General features: G+C 36.5%; 1 protein-coding gene across 2 annotated transcripts in view; it reads right to left on the bottom strand.

The window, feature by feature from the left end:
* The window catches only part of SLC12A2 (solute carrier family 12 member 2), a 104,824-nt gene that overhangs the window by 37,682 nt on the left and 40,458 nt on the right, over positions 1-26,684 (bottom strand). For both annotated transcript variants that reach the window (XM_053566960.1, XM_053566961.1), the window contains exons 8-15: positions 25,640-25,767; positions 25,444-25,528; positions 22,235-22,386; positions 16,234-16,341; positions 15,051-15,174; positions 5,910-6,011; positions 3,767-3,922; positions 2,262-2,361 (exon numbers count right to left, since the gene is read on the bottom strand). In XM_053566960.1, the coding sequence (XP_053422935.1) occupies positions 2,262-2,361; positions 3,767-3,922; positions 5,910-6,011; positions 15,051-15,174; positions 16,234-16,341; positions 22,235-22,386; positions 25,444-25,528; positions 25,640-25,767 (955 nt within the window). The remainder of the gene's footprint in view (positions 1-2,261; positions 2,362-3,766; positions 3,923-5,909; positions 6,012-15,050; positions 15,175-16,233; positions 16,342-22,234; positions 22,387-25,443; positions 25,529-25,639; positions 25,768-26,684) is intronic.

The raw sequence follows: 26,684 nt of genomic DNA, 5'->3' as shown, positions 1-26,684 counted from the left end.
GGCCTCTGGTCTGGAAGGCACCAGCAACAGCTGAGGGCAAATGTCAGCTGCTGTAAACAGAGCACTGGGAGACAGCTTAAATGCTAAACCCTGAAACCTTCAAGCTCCTCCCACCCTTGGCTCCCAGAACCAAGGCAGCAAGAACTTTACCTAAGAGCAGAAGATTAACAGATTCTTTTCTGGGAAATTTAATCATAGATCAAAAAGAAAGCTTTGAAATTATTTCCTCAAAGAACCAGCAAAGCAGCATTAGGACTTCAATTGACAAACCTGGCTCACCAAATCTTCTACCTGTGAAATTGTGAAGAAAAAGAACTGGTTTATCCATTTCATTCTAGAGCTGCCATTCTAAAACCTCATTGTTTCATTACAAACATTACAAAATGTTTCCTTACTCTTTGAAACTACTATATTGCAACTACCCTTGCAATTTCTTCCTAATCTCTTCTAATGGGCCTAACATTTTCAAATCTTTAGTGTAGATTTTTTCTGTGTTACCTGGTACAATACTGAGCACTAGACCAATCCTCTAGCATCATCATCAGACACAGAGCTGTACAAGTTACAGCCATATGACACGTACTAGATAATCGTCAATTATTCCCAGTTAAAACATGTTTGTCCAATGCAGAGCTGCCCTTACCAAGGCCTATGGATACTTCCTTTCAGACAAGGCTAGATCCAAGAACACAAAATAAAGACAAAACAGTGAGAAAGAAACTTTAACAACACAGGAAAATATAGGTGAAAGAAAACAAAATCTTTTGGCAAATTCGGTGAAAACTGAGAGCAAAAAAAGAGAAAGCATTTCCTATTAGTTTTGCTGTCTTATTTCACACTGCGAAAGCACAGCTACAGTGTGGAAGTCCTTAGCTGAGATGGAAAAGGCATCAAAGCTGAGGGTGGAAGACACAAACAGGACTGTGTTCTGACAGAATGCCTGCGTCAGAACACCGTCAGGCTAGAACTACTGTCCGATAGTTACAAGAACGTATTCCCTACAGATAAGGGGACAGGGGTTGCTGTCCAGCAAGACAAGCACAGTGTTTCTGAGGTAAATAATAAAAACATCAGCTAAGAGTTCCAAGTGGTTCCCTGTGGTGTGAGAGAGAAGGGATAGGAGAGGTGAGGCCACCACTTATCTTCAGGACAAATCTTGTAAGACTTGTTTTTCCTCTTCCAACCATATTCATGTATAATTCTGATAAAAGTTAAAAAGCTAAATTGGAAGAAAATATTTCTTTACAAATGTTCCCATTACTAATAATAAGCCCAAGCAACGGGTTTTTACTGATGGCAACTTACTATAACTTTGACTCTTGGTCAGACTCTCAGTTCTGGGACACAACTTTTGACATAAAAGAATTCTTTTTGCTTTTCTATCATCCTTGGCATCAACCACCCAAAAGTTTTCCTCCCAAGACATTAATTCTATTTTCTTTTCTCCATTTTTTTCTACCCCAAAGCTGAAGATCTGTGATCTTTAGGAACTTTTCACTCTAGAAAAAAAGGGAGTGGGAGTGGTTCAAGAGTAACAAAAAATACACAAAGACTTCTCTTACTGGGAGAGGTTCAGTAAAGCAACACTTACCCACTTTTCAGAGTTTCTTTTAAAAAATATTATTTTCCCTTTTGGTTTACTGACAAGCATGGAAAATATTTGCATTTACCATGCAGAAGCCAATGACAGTTAATTACTAATGACTAAAGATAGTTTACACTGAAAGTTTATAATAATAAGAATTAAATATGCTTAAAGTCATTTATTGAGGGAAAATAGTAATAAATGCTCTTTAGGGCATTGATTCTTTCTAACTATAGCTGGCTTTCCAGTTGGTCAATGATAAAGAAGAAGAAACTAACATGGAAATACTTAGTATTTTTCTAAAACTACAAAATAAGGTATGTCGAAATGTTTCTGCATTCCATACTCAGTAGTTATACACTAGTTATATAACTTCAATGGTCATGGAGGAAAAATATGTTCTCTTGATGATACCTATCACTTAAAAGCCTACCAATGAGAGACCTCCAAAACTTTCATAACATTTTTATAAAGCAAATGGTAATTTTCCTCTTATACAATTTTCACTTTATATAGCAAAGCTGCCCAAGTTAAACTAAAACAAAAAGTAATATTCTATGCTTTTAGCGAATTTTCTGTGATCTACCAGTATATAAAAACATTGCTGAACAATAATATAAGAAATGATTGGCCAACTGAAAGAAAATTCTTCCGGGTCACCATCTGTACTACTTACCTAAAGTTCTTGACATGGTCTTCCACCCCAGAAAGACGAATGGAATGCTGCAGTGCATTCAGGTAAGTCAGGGCCTGAGTGGAAGACCCCCAGTTCACATCTGTAGGAAGACCATGTGCAGTTAGGGACACACCAGTCATAACCCATTGGAGACACAGAGAATTAACACATGCTTACATATTCAAAAATTCAATTGCTAAAATATAGTTCTTACAACTTTCAGAGTTCAAATATATAGCATGACATTAGAACTAGCATGATGTAAACTATAATTCCTTTAAGGAAAATGTTTAATTTAGAAAAGACAGAGATGAGAGTGCTGCAGACATAACTATGCATAAAACTTAAAAGAATCTTTTACAAGTAAGGGAAAAAATTTTAAATTACTGTTTTTATACAGCCAAAAGTCAGGGAAAGGAGAGCTCTGGCTGCTAAGAAGTACTTAATTGTTTAGGTCATTTGAACGGAAATATTTTTCCTACTGAATAAACAACTTGGACATCAAATGATTTTAGACAATTGTTAATTTATAGAAATAGGTATGTTGAAAAAATAATTGCTTCTAAATTGTTCTGTCCATTTCATTTCTAGAGCTACGACTCTAATCTAAAACCTCACCATTTCATATCTGGAATGTTTCCTCACTGTTTGAAACTACTATATTGCAACTATTCTTATAATCGCTTCCTAATGTTCTCTAATAGACTCAAACTTTTCAAATCTTTATTGTCAGATCTTTTTTGGGTTGCATGTTACAACCCGGAATACTGGACCAACCCTAATATACTCCAGCATCATTACCTGACTACGAATGCACAAAATTATATCAATGACAGACCCTAGGTAATCATCAATTATTCCCAGTAAAAAGAAGTTTGGCCAACTTTTCCTGCTGCACAGGAGCCTAATGGGAAAAATACTATGTTTTCTATGTGTTTATGAATTTACTGAATAACTATGTATTTATTGAATTCCATAGTACTTACTATAGTTGCAAGATCATAGTAAGTTACGTGTATGCTTGATAGGCTACCGCTAATACAATACTGTACATCAGAAACATTTAAAAGAATAATTTTAAAATTTATTCACTGTAAAAGGTTAATTATACCAATTTATTATTTTTCAACAAATGAGTTAAATTTATACATGGTAGATAATAATGGGATTTCATATGAATAAAAAGTCTTTTAGTAATTGTTTCATTAAAACTACGTGTATTTGGGGTGGCACCCGTAGCTCAGTGGGTAGGGTGCCGGCCACATGCACCAAAGCTGGTGGGTTTGAACCCAGCCCTTGTCTGCTAAAAACAAAAAACAAACAAACAAAAAAAACTACATGTATTTGGGAAAGAACAACAAAAACTACATGTATTCAGAAATAAAGTATTTTAGATTATACAAGAAGTAGCTTTCAAATATACATTCTTATGCTTAACTATAAAAGTAACAAAGAACATCTAAGTGTTTTCTAGCTTGAAATTCTAAACAGAAAAGGCTACTGACCTGGTTTTTTGTAGGTAACATAAATATACAGCCCAAGGACTATCACATATGTGAGCAATGCAGCCCACCAGTTAATGACAAACATCACTATGCAACAAAGAATTGCTCCAATAAGTGATATCCACATGTTGTAGTATTTGAATGCAGGACGCCATCCTAACAATAACAAATAAAGGGATAAATAAATAAAAGTCATTCAGGACATCTCCTCTGCTATCTACAAGGCACATATGTATTCACAAAATAACTTCTTTATGGCTGCCACACTGAGAGGCTTTAAGCATGAAGCATAAGTCTAACATCTAACAATAAAGTCAGAGGCTGTTACTGATCACAATTGAACTTCATGATTCTTGTCAGACAGAGAAGCACTGTGGTGCCCAGGCTAGAGGGTTGGGTCATGGTGATAACCTGGCTTGTAGCAACCTCAAACTCCTGGGTTCAAGTGATTCTCCTGCTTCACACTCTGAATACCCACCACAATGTCCAGCTAATTCTGTCTAGAGACAGGGTCTCACCCTTGCTCAGGCTGATCTTAAACTCATGAGCTCAAGAGATTTTCCCACCCTGGCCTCCCGGGGTGCTAGAATTATAGGTGTGAGCCACCACACTCAGCCCGAATTTCACTGATCCTTGATAGCCATGGAGAAGACAAATTGATTCCACATTACTGTCTCTTAACAGTTCTGTATACAATAAACTCTTTGTAAAGGGAAGTCAATCAGCCTATCCTAGTGAATGCTAAAAACTACAGATGGTTTAAAAAAAAGAAAGGCTGAAAATTGAGTCCTTAAGTCTTTTTCTTTTTCTGGCTTTTACCATTTTCTAATGAATATGTAGAAAACATTTCCGACAAAGTATTAATGAAAATTATTAAAACCTCACCAACTAGCTAGAAAAACTGAGTTGACCATAGAAACACATACTTCCCCATTTTGTGACATAGTTATTAACTAAGCTCACTCTAAAATATGTTAAAGATTGTGCTTTTAAATTTTCCACAGCCAAAAATATTTTTATGAGTCATTTGGGTACAATTTACATTGTCATTACCTATACAGTACAAGGTATACCACTCGGGTGATGGATGTACCAAAAGCCTAGGCTCCACCACTATACCATACACGTGTATACATCTAATAAAACTTAATTTGCACTCTAAATTTATGAAAATTTAAAACAATTTAAAACTAAAAAATAATTTAAAAGTGGTGAAACATTAGCAATTTCCTAAGGGTTAATCTAATAAACCACCCATAAATTATTTTTTGGAATATACCAAGTAGTCAGTACACAATTAACGAATAAGTTTATTTAAAGTTGAACAGATCCTCAAATAACTCATAAGTATAATAAAAAGTTCCTTTGTAGACCTTATCCACTTAAAAATAATTAGTGTACTAATTTTTAGTATACTATAATTAAGTAATTAGTATACTAATTTTCAGTATACTATAAAATTAGTATACTAACTTTTCTGCTTGAAAAGAATTGTGAAGTTCAATTGTGATCAGTAATAGCCTTTGACTTTACTGTTAGATACTAGTAATACTATACTATAAAACATTTGTAAAGTAAAAACTGAAGCTAAAGTGTTTGTGTCCAGAGTTCCCATACTTTATCTTTCCTGTTATGAAAGACTTTTAAAAGATCCTTAAAAGGAACAACGGTTTTGTTCCTTCAGTTTCTTCCTTAATTTCCAACTATTGTGACAGTTGACAATAAAGGACTTACACTCTTTTTCAGTTGATAGAGACCCTTATGTTAGAATTCTACAGAACTGATTTTGTTAAAAACGTTTTGAGACAGGCTAATTATTATAGTAATATTCTTAGAATTAAAAACAGAAATCTGCTAAATAAACAGTAAATACAAGTTCAGAAAAACCAGTAAAATAATTCTTTCACATTGTTAGAATTAGAGATTAATACTACCTTAAAATTCTTTTAAGACAAGAGACAATATTAGCAGTGAACATCATAAAAGAAATCTTTGAAGTCTCAATTTGATTTGATTATAAAGGCAGACTAAGGATTAACTAGCTAATTCCACACATAGCACCTTTTAAAATGTGCAAAGCTTTTATTTTCTCTTAACTCAAAAGCACTAATACAATTATAACACTAAAAAAATGTAAAATCACCTGGAGATTTTGCAAGTGATGCATGGAATACTGAAAAATTAATCAGCGCATATGATGCCAGGAAGAAGTTAGAGATGATGGGAGCAATAACATTCAGTTCAGCTGTAAAGAAAAGAGAGGCAGATTGATTGATGTATCAGATATTTTAACTTTTTTAAATTATGAAATACTCCAAACTTTTAGCTAACAGCATAACACACCTACGAGATCTGACAATTAAGTTTGCGAACTTGCCACCATGCGCTTACGCTGGCAGGAGTGTCCACACAGCCCCGTAAGGGTCCTAAACTTGGGACTATCACTCTCACAGCTGTATTTATGCCAGCGCTTGGTGGTATCCTGCTGAGTGGTGCACACCATTGCTCCGGTGTGTATTTGTGTGCTATTATAAGAATGTCAGGGCTTGAATTAGACAACGAACAAACATTAAATTTCTTGTTAAACTTGACAAGAATGAAAGTGAACTCAGATTAGTCCAAGTTTATGGGAATAACGCCAGGAAGAAAACAGCAATGTACACCTGGATTAAATATTTTTCTGAGGGAGAGAAAGTGTCACTGACGAAGAAAGTTCAGGATGGCCAAAAACAAGTAGAACTGATAAAAACATTGCAAAAATTCATCGAATTGTGTGTCAAAATCATCACCTGGCTTTAAGAAGCACAGCAGACCAAGTTAACATTGATAGAGAAACAGCTAAGAAGATCTTAACTGAAAATCTTGGCATGAGAAAGGTGTTTGCAAAAATGGTCCCAAAGGAGCTCACCAGTGAACAAAAGCAAGGCAGAGTCAAGGTTTGCCAGGACCTTTTAGAGAGGCAAGACGATGTTTAAGGCCATGTTATCACTGGTGACAAAACATCCAATACCACCCTGAGACAAAGCGTCCAAGTGCACAGTGGAAGTCAGCCAGTTCTCCAGGACCAAGAAAGTTCCGCCAGACCAAATCAAGAGTCAAAACGATGCTGCTAATCTTTTTTGATAATAGAAGGATTATTTATGATGAATTTGTACCACCTGGACAGTTAACCAGGGTTACTATTTGGAAGTGCTGAAAAAGCTGTGTGAAAGTTAGATGAAAATGACCTGAACTTTCTGCCAGCAATACATGGCTCTTGTACCACAACAATGAACCAGCTCGCATGGCTCTGTGAGGGAGTTTGCAGTCATTAAACAAATAATTATATTGGAACACCCTCCATTAATAATTATAGTGGAACACTTGATATGACCACCATGACTTTTTTCTGTATCCAAAGATAAAGGAAATATTAAAAGGAAAACATGTTGATGACATTCAGAATATCAAGGGCAATATACCAACAGCTCTGATGGCTGTTTCAGAAAAAGAGTTGCAAAATTGTTTTCAAGGGTGGCCTAGGGAGTACCTGGAAGGTGACTGCAGTGATATTCAGCAATGAGGGATGTGGCACTTTTTCTAGGATGAGTTCATGAACATATTTGTCAGGACTCACATGTCTCCTTCATAAACTTAATATCTACATTTTGCCAAATATGCTTCTTATACATTATTTTTCAGAAATTAAACCCTATGCATACCACTGAAATTTCCTTTATATCTCACTAGGCCAAACTTGGCATATTCTGTCCAATTATATTATATAATTTTATTATTTATATTTGGTCTACATGCATTATATAGTACTGTTTCAGATGTTTTAAAAGTCACATAGGGACAGAAGGGCAAGATGGCCAACTGAGAGCAGCTTCTGAGGGAGGCTCTTGTCCAAAAGGGAAGACAATGTCCAGAAACAGCCCAATTAAGCTGAAGACTGGGAGCCCAGCCGAGAGAGAGATGATAACTGCAGGTCACCTCTGCTAAGGCAAGCTGCGACTCCAAGAAACCAAGCTTCAGGTACAAAATTCATCTGAAAGGAGGAGCGTCCATCCCCTCCCCAAAGAAAGCTGTGATTTTTCTTTGTTTTTCTGTCTCCTTTCTTTTTGTTTTTGTAGAGACAAGAGTCTCACTGTACCGCCCTGGGGTAGAGTGCCGTGGCGTCACATGGCTCACAGCAACCTCTAACTCTCGGGCTTACGCGATTCTCCTGCCTCAGCCTCCCGAGCAGCTGGGACTAGAGGCGCCCACAACAACACCCGGCTATTTTTTTTTGTTGTTGTTGTTGCAGTTTGGCCGGGGCTGGGTTTGAACCCGCCACCCTCGGCATATGGGGCCGGCGCCCTACTCACTGAGCCACAGGCGCCACCCTTTCTGTCTCCTTTCTTATCTCTCTTCGTTTGCTCCTGCAGGTTTGCTACGGGCTGTGAACTCTGGACCTCTTGCCTCACCCTACAGTGAGTGCTGTGGGAAGTGGGACTACTTCCTCAGAGGGACCACGCCATGACTCTGAACACTCTCTTGCTAGGCAGAAATATCAAACTAAGATCTTCCCTGCCATTCTGAACTTCCAATACGCCCTTCCCCCCTTACCCAATGAACGAGAAACCTAACCCCTGCTGAGACTGAGGGAGGAGGTTCTTCAGCAGTGTCCCCCTCCCTGTCTGCCAGTCCAAGTGCCCCCCCTCCAACCCCAGCAAGAGACTCCGGAGGCCGCACAGAGCACCCCCACCAGAATCTCCACCAGCAGCCCCATGGCCTCACAGCCCACGCCCCGTGACCTGTAACCCACAGCAGGCCAGACATCACTGCAAGCATGGCCTCCACCCACGACCAGCCCATGCTGGGCCACTGAATGGCCTGAACAGAAACTCTGGGACCCACGCAACCCCACGTCCTCCCTCCCATACCCTCACTGCCTCCACACCGGACCACTCGTCTGGCCAGGGACTCTAATAGCCGCGTGCCCTCCAGAGCCCTCCGTGCCTCTGCACGGAGCCCTTCTCCTGGCCAGAGACTGCTGGAGCCTTGGGCTCTTTGTGCCAAAGTCACCAGGCGCCAGGCACTCCCAGAACCATGTGGACCACCCCCCGCCCTGTTGCTCCATCTGGGTGTGCCACACTCGGAAGCTGCTCCCACAACCAGAACTCCCTGGCTGGGGCAGCCCCAGAGGTGCTACACAGGGTCACTCCCTACAAATATCCAGCAATAATAGAGTGATCCCCAAGGGGCCTAATCTCGGAGAGACACCACCCCAACTCTGAGGACGACCAGAGGCAACTGTGAAAAACAATCATGACACGGAATCCACAGAAAAACACTGGCAATATAAATAATCAGAGTAGATCAACTCCCCCAAGGAACAATGGGGCAGACACAGCACAAGATCCCATGCACGAAACAAATAACTGAGATGTCAGAAATCGAATTCAGAATCTGGATAGCAAATAAGATCAAATTAGAATTCCAAGCTGTAAACCAAAAGATATCTCAAGAATTCAAGGAATTCAAAGACCAAATGACCAAAGATTTTGACACATTGAGACAAGAAGTTGCAACCCTCAAAGATCTGAGAAACACAGTAGAATCCCTCAGTAACAGAATGGAGCAAGTAGAAGAAAGGATTTCTGACATTGAAGACAAAGCTTTCGCACGCTCCCAAACCCTCAAAGAGGAAGAGAAATGGAGGACAAAAAAAGATCACTCTCTCAGAGAGCTCTGGGATAATTTGAAGAAAACCAATATTCATCTTATAGGGATCCCCAGAAGCGATGAAGTGGCTTCACAAGGCACACAGTCTCTACTCCATGATATTATGAAAGAGAACTTTCCAGACATGCCAAGAGATTCTGAAATTCAGACAGCAGACAGTTTCAGAACTCCAGCACAACTCAACACAAATAAGATATCCCCCCAGACATATCATAATCAATTTCACTAAACTTAATATGAAGGAGAAAACTCTGAAAGCAGCCAGACGAAGGAAAACCATCACCTACAAGGGGAAGAATATTAGAATAACTGCAGATCACTCGACTGAAACCTTTCAAGCTAGAAGAGGATGGTCATGGACTTTTAATCTCCTAAAACAAAATCACTTTCAACCCAGGATCCTGTACCCAGATAAACTGAGTTTCATTTATGATAGAGAAATTAAATACTTTAATGACATTCACATGTTGAAGAAATTTCCCATAACTAAACCAGCTCTCCAGGATATTCCAGACCTATCCTCCAAAAGACCAGCCTCATCCTCCACCACAAAAGTAAACCCACCCAGAAAATGTTGATCAAATTCCAACTTCCACAGTCGCAAAAGGATTAAAATATCCACTGGATTCTCAAAAGGCTTATCAATATTCACAATTAATTTGAAAGGTTTAAATTGTCCTATAAAGAGGCACAGGTTGGCTGACTAGATACAAAAACTCAAGCCAGATATCTGCTGCATACAAGAATCTCATCTTACCTTAAAAGACAAACATAGACTAAAGGTGAAGGGATGGTCATCTATACTCCAGGCAAATGGAAAGCAGAAAAAAAGGAAAGCAGGCATTGCAATCCTATTCGCAGATACAATAGGCTTTAAACCAACTAAAATAAGGAAGGATAAGGATGGATACTTCATATTTGTTGAAGGTAATACTAAATATGATGAGATTTCAGTTATTAATATTTATGCACCCAACCACAACGCACCTCAATTTATAAGAGAAACTCTAACAGACAACTTGATTTCCTCCAGTTCCATAGAAGTTGGAGATTTTAACAACCCTTTACCAGTGCTGGATAGATCCTCCAAAAAGAACCTAAGCAAAGATATTTTAGATTTAAACTTAACCATTCAACATGTGGATTTAACAGACATCTACAGAACATTTCATCCCAACAAAACTGAATACACATTCTTCTCATCAGCCCACGGAACATACTCCAAAATCGACCACATCCTAGGCCACAGATCTAACCTCAGCAAATTTAAAAAAATAGAAATTATTCCTTGCATCTTCTCAGACCATCATGAAATAAAAGTTGAACTCAATAACAACAAGAATCTGCAAACCCATACAAAAACATGGAAGCTAAATAACCTTATGCTGAAGGATAGATGGGTTACAGATGAGATTAAGAAGGAAATCACCAAATTTTTGGAGCAAAACAACAATCAAGACACGAATTATCAGAACCTCTAGGGATGCAAAGGCAGTCCTAAGAGGGAAATTCGAAGCACGGCAAGCCTTCCTCAAGAAAATGGGAAGAGAGGAAGATAATAACTTAATGGGAAATCTCAAGCAACTGGAGAAGAATGAAGATTCCAACCCCAAACCCAGCAGAAGAAAAGAAAGAACCAAAATCAGAGCAGAATTAAATGAAATTGAAAACAAAAGAATTATACAACAGATCAATAAATCCAGAAGTTGGTTTTATGAAAACATCAATAAAACAGATAAAACTTTGGCCTACCTAACCAGGAGAAAAAGAGTAAAATCTCTAATTTCATCAATCAGAAATGTTAAAGATGAAATAACAACAGACCCCTCAGAAATTCAAAAAATCCTTAACAAATATTACAAGAAACTTTACTCTCAGAAATATGAAAATCTGAACGAAATCGACCAATACTTGGAAGTACGCCACCTACCAAGACTTAGCCAGAACGAAGTGGAAATGTTGAACAGGCCTATATCAAGTTCTGAAATAGCATCAACTATACAAAATCTTCCTAAAAAGAAAAGCCCAAGACCAGATGGCTTCACGTCAGAATTCTACCAAACCTTTAAAGAAGAACTAGTACCTATAATATTACTAAACCTCTTCCAAAATGCATAAAAAGAAGAATACTACCCAACACATTCTACAAAGCAAACATCACCTTCATCCCTAAACCAGGGAAAGACCCAACAAGAAAAGAAAATTACAGACCAATATCCCTAATGAATATTGATGCTAAAATACTCAAAAATATCCTAACAAACAGAGTCCAACAACACATCAAAAAAATTATACACCACGACCAAGTGGGATTTATCCCAGGATCGCAAGGCTGGTTCAATATACGTAAATCTATAAATGAAATTCAGCACATAAACTAAAAAGTAAAGATCATATGATTCTCTCAATGGATGCAGAAAAAGCTTTTGATAATATCCATTCATGATCAGAACACTTAAGAAAATTGGCATAGAAGGGACATTTCTTAAACTCATAGAGGCCATCTACAGCAATCCCACAGACAATATCATATTGAATCGAGTTAAATTGAAATCATTTCCACTTAGATCAGGAACCAGACAAGACTGCCCCTTGTCTCCATTGCTCTTTAACATCGTAAAGGAAGTTTTCGCCATTGCAATTAGGGAAGAAAAGACGATCAAGGGTATCCACATAGGTTCAGAAGAGATCAAACTTTCACTCTTTGCATATGATATGATCGTATATCTGGAAAACACTAGGGATTCTACTATAAAACTTTTAGAAGTGATCAAGGAATACAGCAAGGTCTCAGGCTACAAAATCAATACCCATAAATCTGTAGCCTTTATATATATACCAACAATAGCCAATACAAAAAAAAACAGTCAAGGACTCTATTCCTTTCACAGTAGTGCCAAAGAAGATGAAATATTTGGGAGTATACCTAACAAAGGATGTGAAAGATCTCTACAAAGAGAACTATGAAACTTTAAGAAAAGAAATAGCTGAAGATATTCACAAATGGAAAAACATACCATGCTGATGGCTGGGAAGAATCAACATTGTTAAAATGTCTATACTACCCAAAGCAATATACGATTTTAATGCAATTCCTATTAAAGCTCCATTGTCATATTTTAAAGATCTTGAAAAAATACTTTGTTTTATATGGAATCAGAAAAAAACCTTGAACAGTCAAAACATTACTCAGAAATAAAAACAAAGCAGGAGGAATCACACTACCAGACCTGAGACTGTACTATAAATTGATAGTGATCAAAACAGCCTGGTACAAAAACAGAGAAGTAGATGACTGGAACAGAATAGAGAACCAAGAGATGAATCCAGGTACTTAACGTTATTTGATCTTTAACAAGCCAATTAAAAATATTTAGTGAGGAAAAGATTCCCTATTTAACAAATGGTGCTGGGTGAACTGGCTGGCAACCTGCAGAAGACTGAAACTGGACCCACACCTTTCACCATTAACTAAGATAGACTCTCACTGAATAAAAGACTTAAACTTAAGACATGAAACTATAAAAATACTAGAAGAGAGTGCAGGGAAAACTCTTGAAGAAATCAGTCTGGGCGAGTATTTTAAGAAGCGGACCCCCAGGTAATTGAAGCAGCTTCAAAAATACACTACTAGGACCTGATCAAACTAAAAAGCTTTTGCACAGCCAAGAACATAGTAAGTAAGGCAAGCAGACAGCCCTCAGAATGGGAGAAAATATTTGCAGGTTATACCTCCGATAAAGGTCTAATAACCAGAATCCACAGAGAACGCAAACGTATTAGCAAGAAAAGAACAAATGATCTCATCTCAGGGTGGGCAAAGAATTTGAAGAGAAACTTCTCTAAAGAAGACAGATGCATGATCTACAAACACATGAAAAAAGGCTCATCATCCTTAATCATCAGAGAAATGCAAATCAAAACTACTTTGAGATATCACCTAACCCCAGTAAGAGTAGCCCATATAACAAAATCCCAAAACCAGAGATGTTAGCGTGGATGTGGAGAAAAGGGCACACTTCTACACTGCTGGTGGGAATGCACACTAATACATTCCTTCTGGAAGGATGTTTGGAGAATACATAGAGATCTAAAAATAGACCTGCCATTAGATCCTATAATTCCTTTACTAGGTATATACCCCAAATCACCAAAAATTACAATATAATAAAGACATCTGTACCAGAATGTTTATTGCAGCTCAATTCATAATTGCTAAGTCATGGAAGAAGCCCAAGTGCCCATCGACCGACAAATGGACTAGCAAATTGTGGTACATGTATACCATGGAATATTATGCAGCCTTAAAGGAAGATGGAGACTTTACCTCTTTCATGTTTACATAGATGGAGCTGGAACATATTCTTCTCAGCAAAGTATCTCAGGAGTGGAAGAAAAAGTATCCAATGTACTCAGCTCTACTATGAAGCTAAATTATAGCTTTCACATGAAGGCTATAACCCAACTATAGCACAAGACTATGGTGAAAGAGCCAAGGGAGGGGAAGGGAGGGGGGAGGTTGGAATGGAGGGATGGTAATGGGTGGGGCCACACCTGCCGTGCATCTTAGAATGGGTACAGGCAAAACTTACTAAATGCAGAATACAAATGTCTACATACAGTAACTAAGAAAATGCCATGAAGGCTACGTTGAACAGTTTGATGAGAATATTTCAGATTGTACATGAAACCAGCACATTGTACCCCTTGATTGCACTAATGTATACAGCTATGATTTAAGAATAAAAAAATAAATAAATGTCACATATATAATCTCTTACATGCATCATTCTTGCAGTTTAATCTTTTACATTTATTACATTTGAAAGTCAGCATAATGATAATGAAAACCAGATTTCTTCATGTTTTACTGCTGTATATTATTCTGCAATTTCATTCTTCTACTGATTTAGGTTGCTTCCATTTTTCACTATTATAATTAATGACCCTGGAAACATTCTTGACATGGCTCTTGAAACATATAGGCAATTTTCTGTGGCCTACATACCTAGAATAAGAAGTGCTAGATCACAGGAAACTTGACTAGGTATTGCCAACTTGTTCTCCCAAAGTAGCTGCACCAAATACACATTCCCAGCATCACATCAGAGTTAGTTCCCACACAGCCCTGCAATGCCTAGTGGTGTCATTAGCCTTTTAGTATCAATTCATCTCAGGACTTATACAAAATTCTTTAAAAGTCTAACGTCTTCTTTAGTAGTGGAAGACCCACTGGACCTCACTTTTGCTCAGAGGCAAAAGTGCCAAAATAGATCAGCAAAGGCACTGCCCTCACAGGGAATCCTTGAATCCTTTCACTTATGTTGTTACCATATTTACTTTAGGGACAAGAATGTGGGTATTCCTTTTAGCCCCAACAGCCACTTAGTGATGGCAATAATTTTAGCAAATGTACAGAGTGCTGTTATTCACAGTGTTTTATAAATATTCTCTCATCTGAGTAGAAACTTATTATACTAACTCAAGTAATATTTTATTGATAATAATTCAATGTTTAGAGCTAATACTATATATGCACCAAAATCTACATTAATACGTCATTTATATAACTAACCAATTAAGATGAATCCAAGTGCAATTAAGAATGTTAAAATATAGCCACGAAGAGGTTCATTATTTTTCCCATAACCTTTGGCAAACATCTGAAAAGCTGGGTAGATGTTGTCCTTACACAGAGCCTAATGAGAAAATGGAAACATTAAAATGAGATGTATTAAAATCAGACACACAGATTTGCTCACAGTGATAAGAACTTCGTCAGGAATGGAACTCTAGTTTCTAATTCCTGGTCCTCTTTTTTTCCTGTCTCATACTACTTCATCTACCAAATATAAAGGAGATTCAAACATTTCAAACGTCACAAGTGTAGCTGGTTTACAATATTCCTCAAGTTTTTATCTGCCTTAGCTAATTCCCATACTGAAATTCATTTTTTTTTCTTTTGTGAATAAGAAATCAGAGAAGCCGATATACAAATAAAATAATGTTAGAAATTTGGTCTGACATTACGTATGACCTACTTTAAGACAACTCCAAATCTAAAAGTAGATAAAAATCCTAATTATAAAATTTAATCACTTTACTTAAAAACATTATTGAACAGTATTTCATGAAATATGTTCTACCCCTTTACTATATTCTCACTGGCTATAAATATAACATTTAAAACAAGGCCGCAGAATCAACATTCCATTTCTTTGATTTAGTAACAAAAAGTAGTCCCTATCAGCATCAGCTGTTTGTTTCATGCTCATTAAAGAAAGAAAATGTCTATTCTAATCAACATGTGGCATAAATTAGGCATTCGAATATTTGTAAAATAAAATATTTAGGTTGACATCATGCTGACTGGGGCACAGATAGTTTACTATTTCTGATTTAAGGTTTCAAACTGCACTGCTAGTCTTCGAAAGACATCTTGAAAATTTACACTAAGTGTATCATAAAAGCAAAAATCCATCATCACTTCTAAAAAAAACAATTCAGACTATAACTTGACAGTAGGTAAATGCACACATTTATATAAATCTACCCATTCACACACATAAATTAAATATGTCTATCTTGATATAAATGCATACATATTTATCCTACACACACATATATATATATGTGGGTGACAGAAACAAATGTGTTTCTTTGGTGGTAGACAGAAGCAAATTATTTAAAAATAACAATAATCACAAATTGAAAAAGATTACTTTAGTCTCCCCCTTTAATAAAGCCAATTAACATACCTGAAATATTTTGGGAGCACTGACAAGGGATGCTAATGCTGAAGAAAGAGTAGCTGAGAAGATACCTGCAGAAATTAATGGTGCAAATCCTGACACCATACTCATTACCTTAAATGAAAGAGACAGAAATCGAAAAGTAAGTCTCACAAACAACTCAAAAAAGCACACACTATTACGTAGCTACACCTTGATGATCTGATGGGGGAGGCTAACACTGGAGATAATCTGATAACAGTAAACAATGACAACATGGTATGCACATCACAAATATCTAAAACAGACTCACTGCGGGCCCTTCTCTTAAAAAAAATTATTTTTCTTTTGTATGATTTCAAATGCACACAATGGCAGAAAGAGAATAATGGACGGTAAGCGTTCATCGTCCAGTTTCAACAATGATCAACGTGGGCCAATCCTCGCACTACTTTAAAACAAGTCCCAGATAGCATTTAATCACAGCTGTTTCAATATGTATGTCTAACAGGTAAGAACTTTTGAATTTAAAATAACTGATTAATAGTAGCACAAAGTCAGTTAGCATTCAAATTCCCAAACTGTCTCTCTTTTCTTAATCTTTTAAAAATAGTTTGTTCAAATCAGGACCAAATAAAGATTACATGTTACATTTAGTTGATGTTCCTCTTAAGTCTTTTTCAATCCACAGGTTCATACTTCCTTTTCCTTTTATTATGTGTATGTCATTTTTCCTAAAGAGATCCCACGCCCTGGAATTTGCTGACTGCGCCCCCCACTGTATTGTTTAACCTGTTCCCCCCATCTCAGTATTTCTAGTAAACTGGCACTTAGAGCTAGACAGGTAATCACACTGAGGTACAAGTTTTTGGTAAGAACATTTCACAGGTAGCATGATGTACCTCCATGAGCAAGGCTGTTTCTTTTTATGGTGCTAAAAGAGTATTGTTAAGTTTTTAAGTCCTTATCTCTTAGAGCTAAACATGGAAATATTACCTGCAGAAAGGATAGCTATAACACCTAGTAGGATTTGCCTCTAAAAGATCTGGGATAGGGGAGTTATAAATAAAACAAAATTAGCCATGCACCGATAGCCGATAAGACTGAGTAGGATGTACACTATGCTGCTGTCTCTGTCTACATGTTCAAATATTTCCCTATGGAGGCTCTTTTTTGTAATAACAAAAAAGAATTAATCAGTAAGATCATGAGAAGGCAATCTGATAAATCCAAACTAATGGACACAATGTAAAATAACTTGGCTGGACTGTTTAAAATGTCTATGTCGGCTCAGCGCCTGTGCTGTGGCTGAAGCAGCTAAGGCACCAGCCACATACACCTGAGCTGGCGGGTTCAAATCCAGCCCACGCCCGCCAAACAACAATGACGGCTGCAACAAAAAATAGCCAGGCGTTCTGGCGGGCTCCTGTAGTCCCAGCTACTTGGGAGGCAGAGGCAGGAGAATCGCTTGATCCCAGGAGTTGGAGGTTGCTGTGAGCTGTGATGCCACTGCACTCTACCCATGGCGACAGCTTGAGGCTCTGTCTCAAAAAAATAAATAAATTAAATAAAATGTCTATGTCACAAAGATCAAGACAGGCTGGCAACTCCCCTAGGTTGAAGGCCTTTGAAATGACATGATCACTAAATGCCACGTGTGATCCTACATTGGATCCTGGACTTGGGAAAAACTGCTATAAAGGACATTACTGAGGCAAGTGAGAAAATATAAATACAGACCATATATTTAAATAAGAGCATTTCACCAACATTACATTTCTTAAATGAGATAACTGTACTATGCTTACATAAATTATCTTAAATACTTCATCCTGATTGCCATGTCATGATGTCTGTAACTTTTTCGCATAGAAATGAGAGAAATTCAGAGCAAATGGGGCAAAATATAACCAACTAATAAATTGAATAATGGATACACAGTTATTCATTGCACAGTTCATGCTGTATCTTGGAAATTTATCAAAATACGAAATTAAGATGCAAGAGTTGTTTGGTGGATTCAGGTGCTGTCAGCTTGATCAAGAGTGAGTGGGGCGGTGCCTGTGGCTCAGTGGGTAGGGCGCTGGCCCCATATAACGAGGGTGGCGGGTTCAAACCCGGCCCCGGCCAAACTGCAACAAAAAAATAGCTGGGCGTTGTGGCAGGCGCCAGTAGTCCCAGCTACTCAGGAGGCTGAGGCAAGAGAATCACCTAAGCCCAGGATTTGGAGGTTGCTGTGAGCTGTGATGCCACGGCACTATACCGAGGGTACTAAACTGAGACCCTGTCTCCAAAAAAAAAAAAAAGAGTGAGTGGTATAATACAAATCCCAGCAGGGAACTGTGATCACCACCTAGACTCTATGCTTCATTAGTGGATATTTACCTTTTATTTACATTGACTAAAAATGTGCCAACTGAGACCAAAGAGATAAAGAAATCAGGTTTTAAGTTGTATCTGATATGATTATAATTTTTATAGTTGAAACCAGATGCAAAGCCAGCATCGGACATGATCCCTGCACAAGCCTGATTTCATGTGTCCATAAACTACCTTGCTGACTTAAATGCCTTTCCCTCCACCTTCCAGTAAACTTAAGAGTTAAACATGAAGAACACATCTCTTAAACATTTTAAGAAACATTAGTATACCTTCCCTGAGAAGAATGGGGGGAAAAACCTTGAAAAGATGATTTTCTATTCAGCTCTTTACTTCAGTAGTTGTATATATGCTACACATGTTTCACAGTCACTATTTTTTCACAGTGAATAATGCTAGGTTATTTAGCATCAGTGACCCTTTCTTTAGAGATAGTGCCTGTAAAGGACAGGTAAGGTGAGCTGAGATAAAAATGAATATATCCAATTTCTGCTATATATACTTACAAGATCATATAAAAATTTGCATCTTTCTGTAATAATTTCAAAGTCAAAGTAAATGCAAAGATAGGACACAAAGAAAAAAAGCGGAGAACAGGGAATGAAATGCAAACTACCCTGATGTTTGATTAAAACGAAACTGACACCATCAGCATTACATGTAATTACAGCCTTTCAACCCTTTCAACAGCGGGGAAATAATTATAGTTTCCTTTCTTCAATCAGTTCCGAAATGAGATAAAACGCTCCATGCTTAGCATCTGGAAATTTTTTCTTTAGATTTGTTAAGTGTCCTATTTTCCAGTTAAATATTTACTCAATCTCTGCATTTCCCAACATTTAATGGCAGAACATGAGCAGCAAGGATAAAGATATCAAATGTAAATAATGGTAATATTAGTGTTGTCCACAATACACAGGGGAAATGCAGATTTTAAAAGAAAGATGGTCTTGGCTCAGCGCCTGTAGCACAGTGGTTACAGCAGCAGCCACATACACCGAGGCTGGTGGTTTCTAACCCAGCCCGGGCCAGCTAAGCAACAACAACAACTGCAACAGAAAAATAGCCGGGCATTGTGGCGGGTGCCTGCAGTCCCAGCTACTCGGGAGGGTGAGACAGGAGAATCGCTTAAGCCCAAGAGTTGGAGATTGCTGTGAGTAGACAGTACTCTACCAAGGGCGACATAGTAAGAAAGATTCTGTTTCAAAAAAAAAAAGATGGTCTTGTTGGTAATACGGGGGAAAAGACGATAAAAAGGTAAAAGACAACAAGTAAATAAAACAAATGGTAAAATTTTGTATGTGTCTAGATATGTGTTAAAATGATTTGGAATTCAAGAAAATCTTGATGGAACTGGTCTACATGAAGGCAGGCAAATTTGGATGTCAAAATAAAAAGCAGGTGTATCCCAAGCAGAATGAAGCACCAATCAAGGAAGAGAACAAGGTAAGCACGTGTGCGTGGACAAACGCATGCCACGCCTGGAGTCCAGGCTAAGCAGAACCCAACAGGGCAGAAGGCGTGAGGGTTCTGACTGATACAACCAGCGTTCACGTTCTGTTTACTTGGCAATGGTTGAGTCAAGAGTTCAGAAGACATTTCAATGGAGAAATACAGTTAAGACATGTAAGACTACATGTAAAATTAAAAATTTAAGACTGACAAGATAGCCTGAATCACTGTATTCACTGAACCAGGAAAAGCCAATTATACGTAAAAAAGCATCATAAAGTGTGGCTTGTACAGATACGAGATTCCAACTTACTCCTTAGTTTTGGTCTATTCACCATTCTCATATTCCAAATGACCAGGTATTTATATTTTTTACAGAATTTTTCCCCATTTTGTATTGCTTTATAAAATATTTGTTAACAATTTATTACTTAAATTAGAAAGCAGCTTTACTTATACCAGATTCTTCTTTGCTTGAAAGAATTTATAACTAGACTTGATAAAAATAGACAGCAAACTTTTGTGTTTTAAGCAACACAAAAAACTGACTGGCATCTTCAGTCACTGGGCAGAGACCGATGTTTGTGCCTTTCATACACAATATCAATGTCAGAATTGGCCTCAATCATTAGCTGGACATGAATACTTTCTTTCATTCCTACAATTTTTCCTAGTCTTGTGACTACAAAACAAACTTCTATTACAAAATTGGGTTCAATATTTGTTACCATTGAAAGTGCAGTGAATTGCTTGAAACTATACAATAGAAAATAATGTTATAATTTCAGTTATAGAATTTTATTGTAAAATTTATATATTCTACATAAAGTAATGAGTTCTAAATAAATTCTCAATTATTCTATTATATTTACATAATAGTGAAAAAATATGGGGAACCAAATTTTTTATTTTTTATTTGGACTAAGAACCATATGCTTTATAATTTTATCAGAATATTTTGTTTTAATCTTCTGGATCTACACCTTTGTGTTCTTCTTCCTGCCACGCTAGGACTTAACTCTGAAAATTGTCATCCAAATTAATTTCTGTAATTCTTTTCCTCTTATATAATCTTTTCTCAGTTTCTGAAATGCCATAAATTTCACGAACTACGACTTCATTTTTAGTATCTTAATAGAGGTAACAAAAGTAGATACACTGATTGTCTCCAAGGACTTAAAAAGCAATGCTAACCTTTACACAGTCCATGTTTCAAAAGCTCATTAACTTTCAAACATCCATTCAGAATTAAATTCTGTTGTTAAATGGTGGTTTTGTACTGCATGACTTTTTATGGGCCATATCTAACTAAATAACACGACTATTGATGTTGATCAATACTTTTTTAAAGGATTATTTATAAAACAATTACAAAGACAACCCTAATTAGAAAACTGAACTAATTCCAGTTAGTATAGATTTAAATTGCTCAAAATAAAAAGGAAATACTCAGGTATAAATGTAGTAAAATATGTACTAGATTCATATGCTGAACTACAAGATGTTAACAACAACAACAACAACAAAATCCAAGAAGATATTAGTAAATGGAGAGACATACTATGTTCACAGACTTGGAAATTTATCATAGTGAACATGTCACTTCTGTCCAAATTGATACACAAGTTTTATGCAATCCCTACCAAATCCCAACAAGCCTTTTTAAAGACAAAAATATTTTAAAATTTTATATGGAAAGAAAAAAAAAAAAACTAAACAATTTCGTGAAAGGATAAAGTGGGAGAAATTAAAATTTTTTGACCTCAACACTTATTATACAACTACAGTCAATGAGAATGTTTGGTATTGCTGGAGGGACAGACATGAAGATCAATGGAATAGAACAGAGGCCAGAAATGAGTCACACAAACATGACCGTGAGAGATGCTTCCTTCCTTTCCAAACAACATACTTACAAACTACATACACACACATGCTATATATTATACTCTATTATAAAAGTGGTATGCTCAGGGGCCCTTTGCTCTTCTTGAACAGCCTCAGATTTTATCCTTTTCTAGTCTTTTGTTTGCCCAATTAGTGATCCACGTTTTGGGGACGTATAAAGTAACAACGTCCTCTTTTAGAAAGATGCCAAACTTACAAGTTATGGCTGTATTCTGAATAGTCAGATCTGATTCCTACCTTACCCCCAGATAAATATAGTATATCTGTATAAAATAAATTCACTGCTCACCTGGAAGTTGTTCATTAGGCCGTAGGAACAAGGATTGCTTTCACAAAATGAAAAGTCAAAGTTTAATCTGCAGGCTGCAGAAGTGCAGTTCGTTAGCTCTGTTACAATAGTGTCGTTAACGTTCCCTGTGGCATCCCGAACAACACAAGAACCTAAAGCACAAGTGACAATGAGAATAATAGAGCTAATATCTATATTCATTTCAGAATTACACATATTCATAAAGAAATCCAAGTACTGACTACATATATACTCATTTATAAGAGGATACACTGCATTTATAGTTAAGACGGCTTTAAATTTGGAATCACGGTCCTTAATATTTACAAAGTGAAACTGAACCTTTCATAAAGAATAGTATTTATTCAGATTCTCTTAAAAACCTTGTAAATATACTGTGGAAAAGGGTATATCAGCAAATCTATCTCCTAGTCCATTTGGTTAAAATGTCTGTAAATATGAAAATACTGTATTAAATAATGACAGTAACATTTTCCTATACTCCAAATATTTTCTATAAGAAACAGGGCCAAAAATCACACTTCACGTATCACTGGTCTTCTCTGAGAGAAAACAACTTTAATAGTAATGAATTGTAATTAAGCCTCTGTCTCTAACATGATTACCCTGACAATAAGAAAATATATGGTATCTGAGCAATTTTCTTAAAAATAATCCATGGGGCACAGTGACTATGTATAGATGAAAAGATTATCCATGTACTTTTAATATTTTTGCTAACTTTTTAAAAGATGGATATTATACTAATTAGAAAATGCCCTACTTTTGGATAAAATCAAAAATTTCTACAATACAGTATTTTAAAAATTACTTGAATTGGCTGGATGTGGTGACTCACGCCTGTAATCCCAGCACTTGGGATGCTGACGCAGGTGGATTCCCTGAGCTCACACGTTTGAGAAAGAACCTGAGCAAGAGCGAGACCCTGTCTCTAAAAAAAGTACCCAGGCATTGTGGCGGGCGGCTGTAGCCCCAGCTACCTGGGAGGCTGAGGCAAGAGAATCACTTGAAACCAAAAGTTTGAGGTTGCTGTGAGCTAAGACGCCACAGCACTCTATCAAGGATGACCAAGTGAGACTCTGACTCAAAAAAAAAAAAAAAAATTACTTGAATAACCACTTCATTGTATGTTATATGTGTAACACATAATGTACAACTGACAGTAATTACCAGTCCTTACACTTTGTAAATTTTTATTTTCTGAAACGCTTTAAGAGTATTATTTCATCACATGTCAGGTGAAGAAAGATTCTAGGCATTATAGAAAAAAGCCTGAATGAACAGAAAACCAAGTTTGAAAGGGAGAACATTTTAATGACTACATAGACTACATGTAGTTCTTCCTTATTCAATTTCTTCATCTGCCTTTCAGAGCAGTGTCTGCAAAACCACGTTTCCCTTCAGCTACTGCAGGGCCAGAGGACAGGGCTCAAGCCTCCCACTAGGCCGGAGGCCACTGTGCTTTCATTGCTTCATGTCCTGATGTTTTCATACCTGCATTTGGGGGTCGGGGGTGGGGTCAATTGCTTTGAACTAGTTAAACAACTGGCGTAAGAGCTATGTTTACTGGCCTACTGAACGGCAGAAAGGAGCTGCTCCCCCACGGGCTCATGTCAGGGAGCAAGATGAGTGTGAGGGCCAGCAGTTTTAGAGGGTAAAGGAAAAATAGAAAGTATGTAGCTGTTGTAACAAATTGTAAGTTAAACCATAAACGGTTTTATCATTCTTTAAGACCAAATTTCTTTAGCTACTTCACACATAACGTACCCAAGCACACTGGAAATGTTAGTGGAACACATTGCTTTTGCTAAGGATACGTGTGTGTTTACAGATGTAGAAATAAATAAAACTCAAATTCCTCTTCAAATGCCAATGTAGCCCACCATGATATTTTTTAGCATTTCTAACTCTCATGTAGTATAATTTCAAAATTACATTTAAGGAAATAGTAGCAGAGTTTATAAATATAGGTCCGTCATTACTTCCTAGCAAATACACGGCAAAAATGAAATTTCTTAGAGAAACACAATGGAAATTTCATTATGCAGTTTACGATGATTTAAATTAGTATCAACCTAAAACAAATTTACTTTTGTATTATGCTTCAGAAATTTAACAGCAAAACTTGGCTTTTAGAGCTTAGCTATTGTTTAAAACAATACGTACATTTTAATAAAGTATTTTGTAAATATACAGTTTTATGAAAGTGTAAAAAAACTCCAGACACTGCATGCAAGTTGCATGAGAATTAAGAGTAATAATTGTAAATAAATTTAGAGTAGTTTCTTGAACTAGAATTTTCCAGGTAATTTAAAGAGCCTACACTATAAATAGCCTTTAAAGCAGTGGTTCTCAACCTTCCTAATGCCACAACCCTTTAATACAGTTCCTACGGGTCGCAACCCACAGGTTGAGAAATGCTGCTTTAAAGACTTAATTTAAAAAACCAAAAAGCTCTCTTTGCCATGAAAATAATTCCTTAAAACAAGTGTCATTATGTTTGGTAGTAAAACCTCTGGGCTTCAATTCCTTCATTTATAAAAGGGGATTTAGAAATCGGCTGAGCACCTAAGTCTTTCGAAGTTCTAAAACGCTATGAGTCCATGCATGTAATAAAATAGTTTTAAAACTATTTTTATTTTATATAGGAAGATGTTAGCCAATCTTTTCATTCAACTTAGTATGGTTTGTTCTTCAAAATCAATGTTTTTATAGTAAAAATATAGCAAGCATTGCTTGATGACCTTGAAACAATTTTCACATAATAAAATTATATAAAAATACAATCACCATAAACAAACATACTCAGAAATTTGTAGATTAGAAAGTAAAATTCATTTGCTTCTACATATGAATGTTTTCTATATATTTCAGTGAAATTTACTTTAGAAAGAATTTTCTGTAATTTTCTAATTTACTAATTAATAAAAATTATATAATTTTATAATTTATAATCATATAATTTACAATTAATAAAAATCCTGGAGAAATAATAATGCATTTTGTGGTTTGAGAATATCTACAAATCACTACTAGTTTTCTTAAAACTGTTTGAATTAGAATAAGCAACTTTATGCCTTTTTAGTGAAATATTTTCTGAATTTAAAAGTTAGCAAATGCCATGAAATATTTATAGTATGTACATCATGAAATTTCTGAAACACATAAAGAAATATAAGGCTATTTACCTACAGATACTGCAATTCCTACGTAAACCAACGTGGTAATTAAAATGGCTAAGAGTGTTCCTTTGGGTATGGCTGACTGAGGATCCTAGAAGACAAAAAGATTTTTTAAAGTCTATCTTTAAAAATAAATATATACATACTACTTTTTTTTTTTTTTTTTTTACATATAACTGATCGAATACTTCATAATACTTACTGCAAGATCACCTGAGATATTTGCTCCGGCCAGAATACCAGTTGCAGCAGGAAAAAAGATGGCAAATACAGAAAAGAAAGTCTCTTCCTCTCGAAAATCTGGTCCGAAGTTCTCATTAAATATTTCAGCTGCAGAAAAGAAAATATTTTTGGCAATTAACAGATCACAAATTAGACTTTAACAATTCAAGTCAATAGTAATTGGAATATATATAACTCCCAACCTTATTCTGGCTGAAGTAATAGGTAAATTCTTGCATATTTCCTAAATCAAGTATTGGTATTCCTCTTTTCTTCTAGGAATGGCTTACAATCAAAATGATGATCCAATCTGGGTCATATGTTTCAAGAGCCTCTGACTTGATTGTTACTACAGTGCAATTGTAAATCAATCTCAAAGGTCAAAATAACAAGGGAAGGTAACAAAAGAACTATCATATTAATAAGGAGGCTTTTTTCCCCAAAAGAACTTTCAGCTTACATTACTTTCCACATACATTTTGGTCCACTGCTTTCTACGTTGCCTGTTTGGTTTTTGAGGCTGTCTGATAATTAGGCTAACATACCCTAATTTTAGCCACATTTCAACAATAATGAAAATTTCAACCAATTATATTATTTTTCCAAGTTTGCTGTAGATGTGGCTTATTTTTGATGCAGGAACCAAATAGTATTACCAAAAGACGAATGCTTTTGAGACAGTAAAAGAATTGAGATCCAGAACACATTGGAGGCACTGGTCTTTAATGGAAGAGAAACTTCTCACATCAAAAAGAAAAAGGAAAAAAGGAATACCACTATTAAGCAGCCATTTGAATTAAAGAACATAATCTGTTTACTGCTGCCCCTACCTTAGCATGAGTTAAGAGGCGAGCCAGGCAAAATCAAGAACCAAACCATAAGCTACATTCCAAAGAACACGTAGATTAACCTCACACTGGGATAGCCCAGTGTTACCTGAACACAATATAAACTATCACTACACTAAATAACTACATAACTTTCATAAGTTTCCAGAGATCTGAAAACAAAAAGAAAGTTAAAAA

Source organism: Nycticebus coucang, chromosome 17 (assembly GCF_027406575.1).
Source record: "Nycticebus coucang isolate mNycCou1 chromosome 17, mNycCou1.pri, whole genome shotgun sequence".
Taxonomy (NCBI): Eukaryota; Metazoa; Chordata; class Mammalia; order Primates; family Lorisidae; genus Nycticebus; species Nycticebus coucang.
The sequence above is the reverse complement of the archived record's forward strand: the minus strand, read 5'-3'. Positions and strand labels throughout refer to the sequence as shown.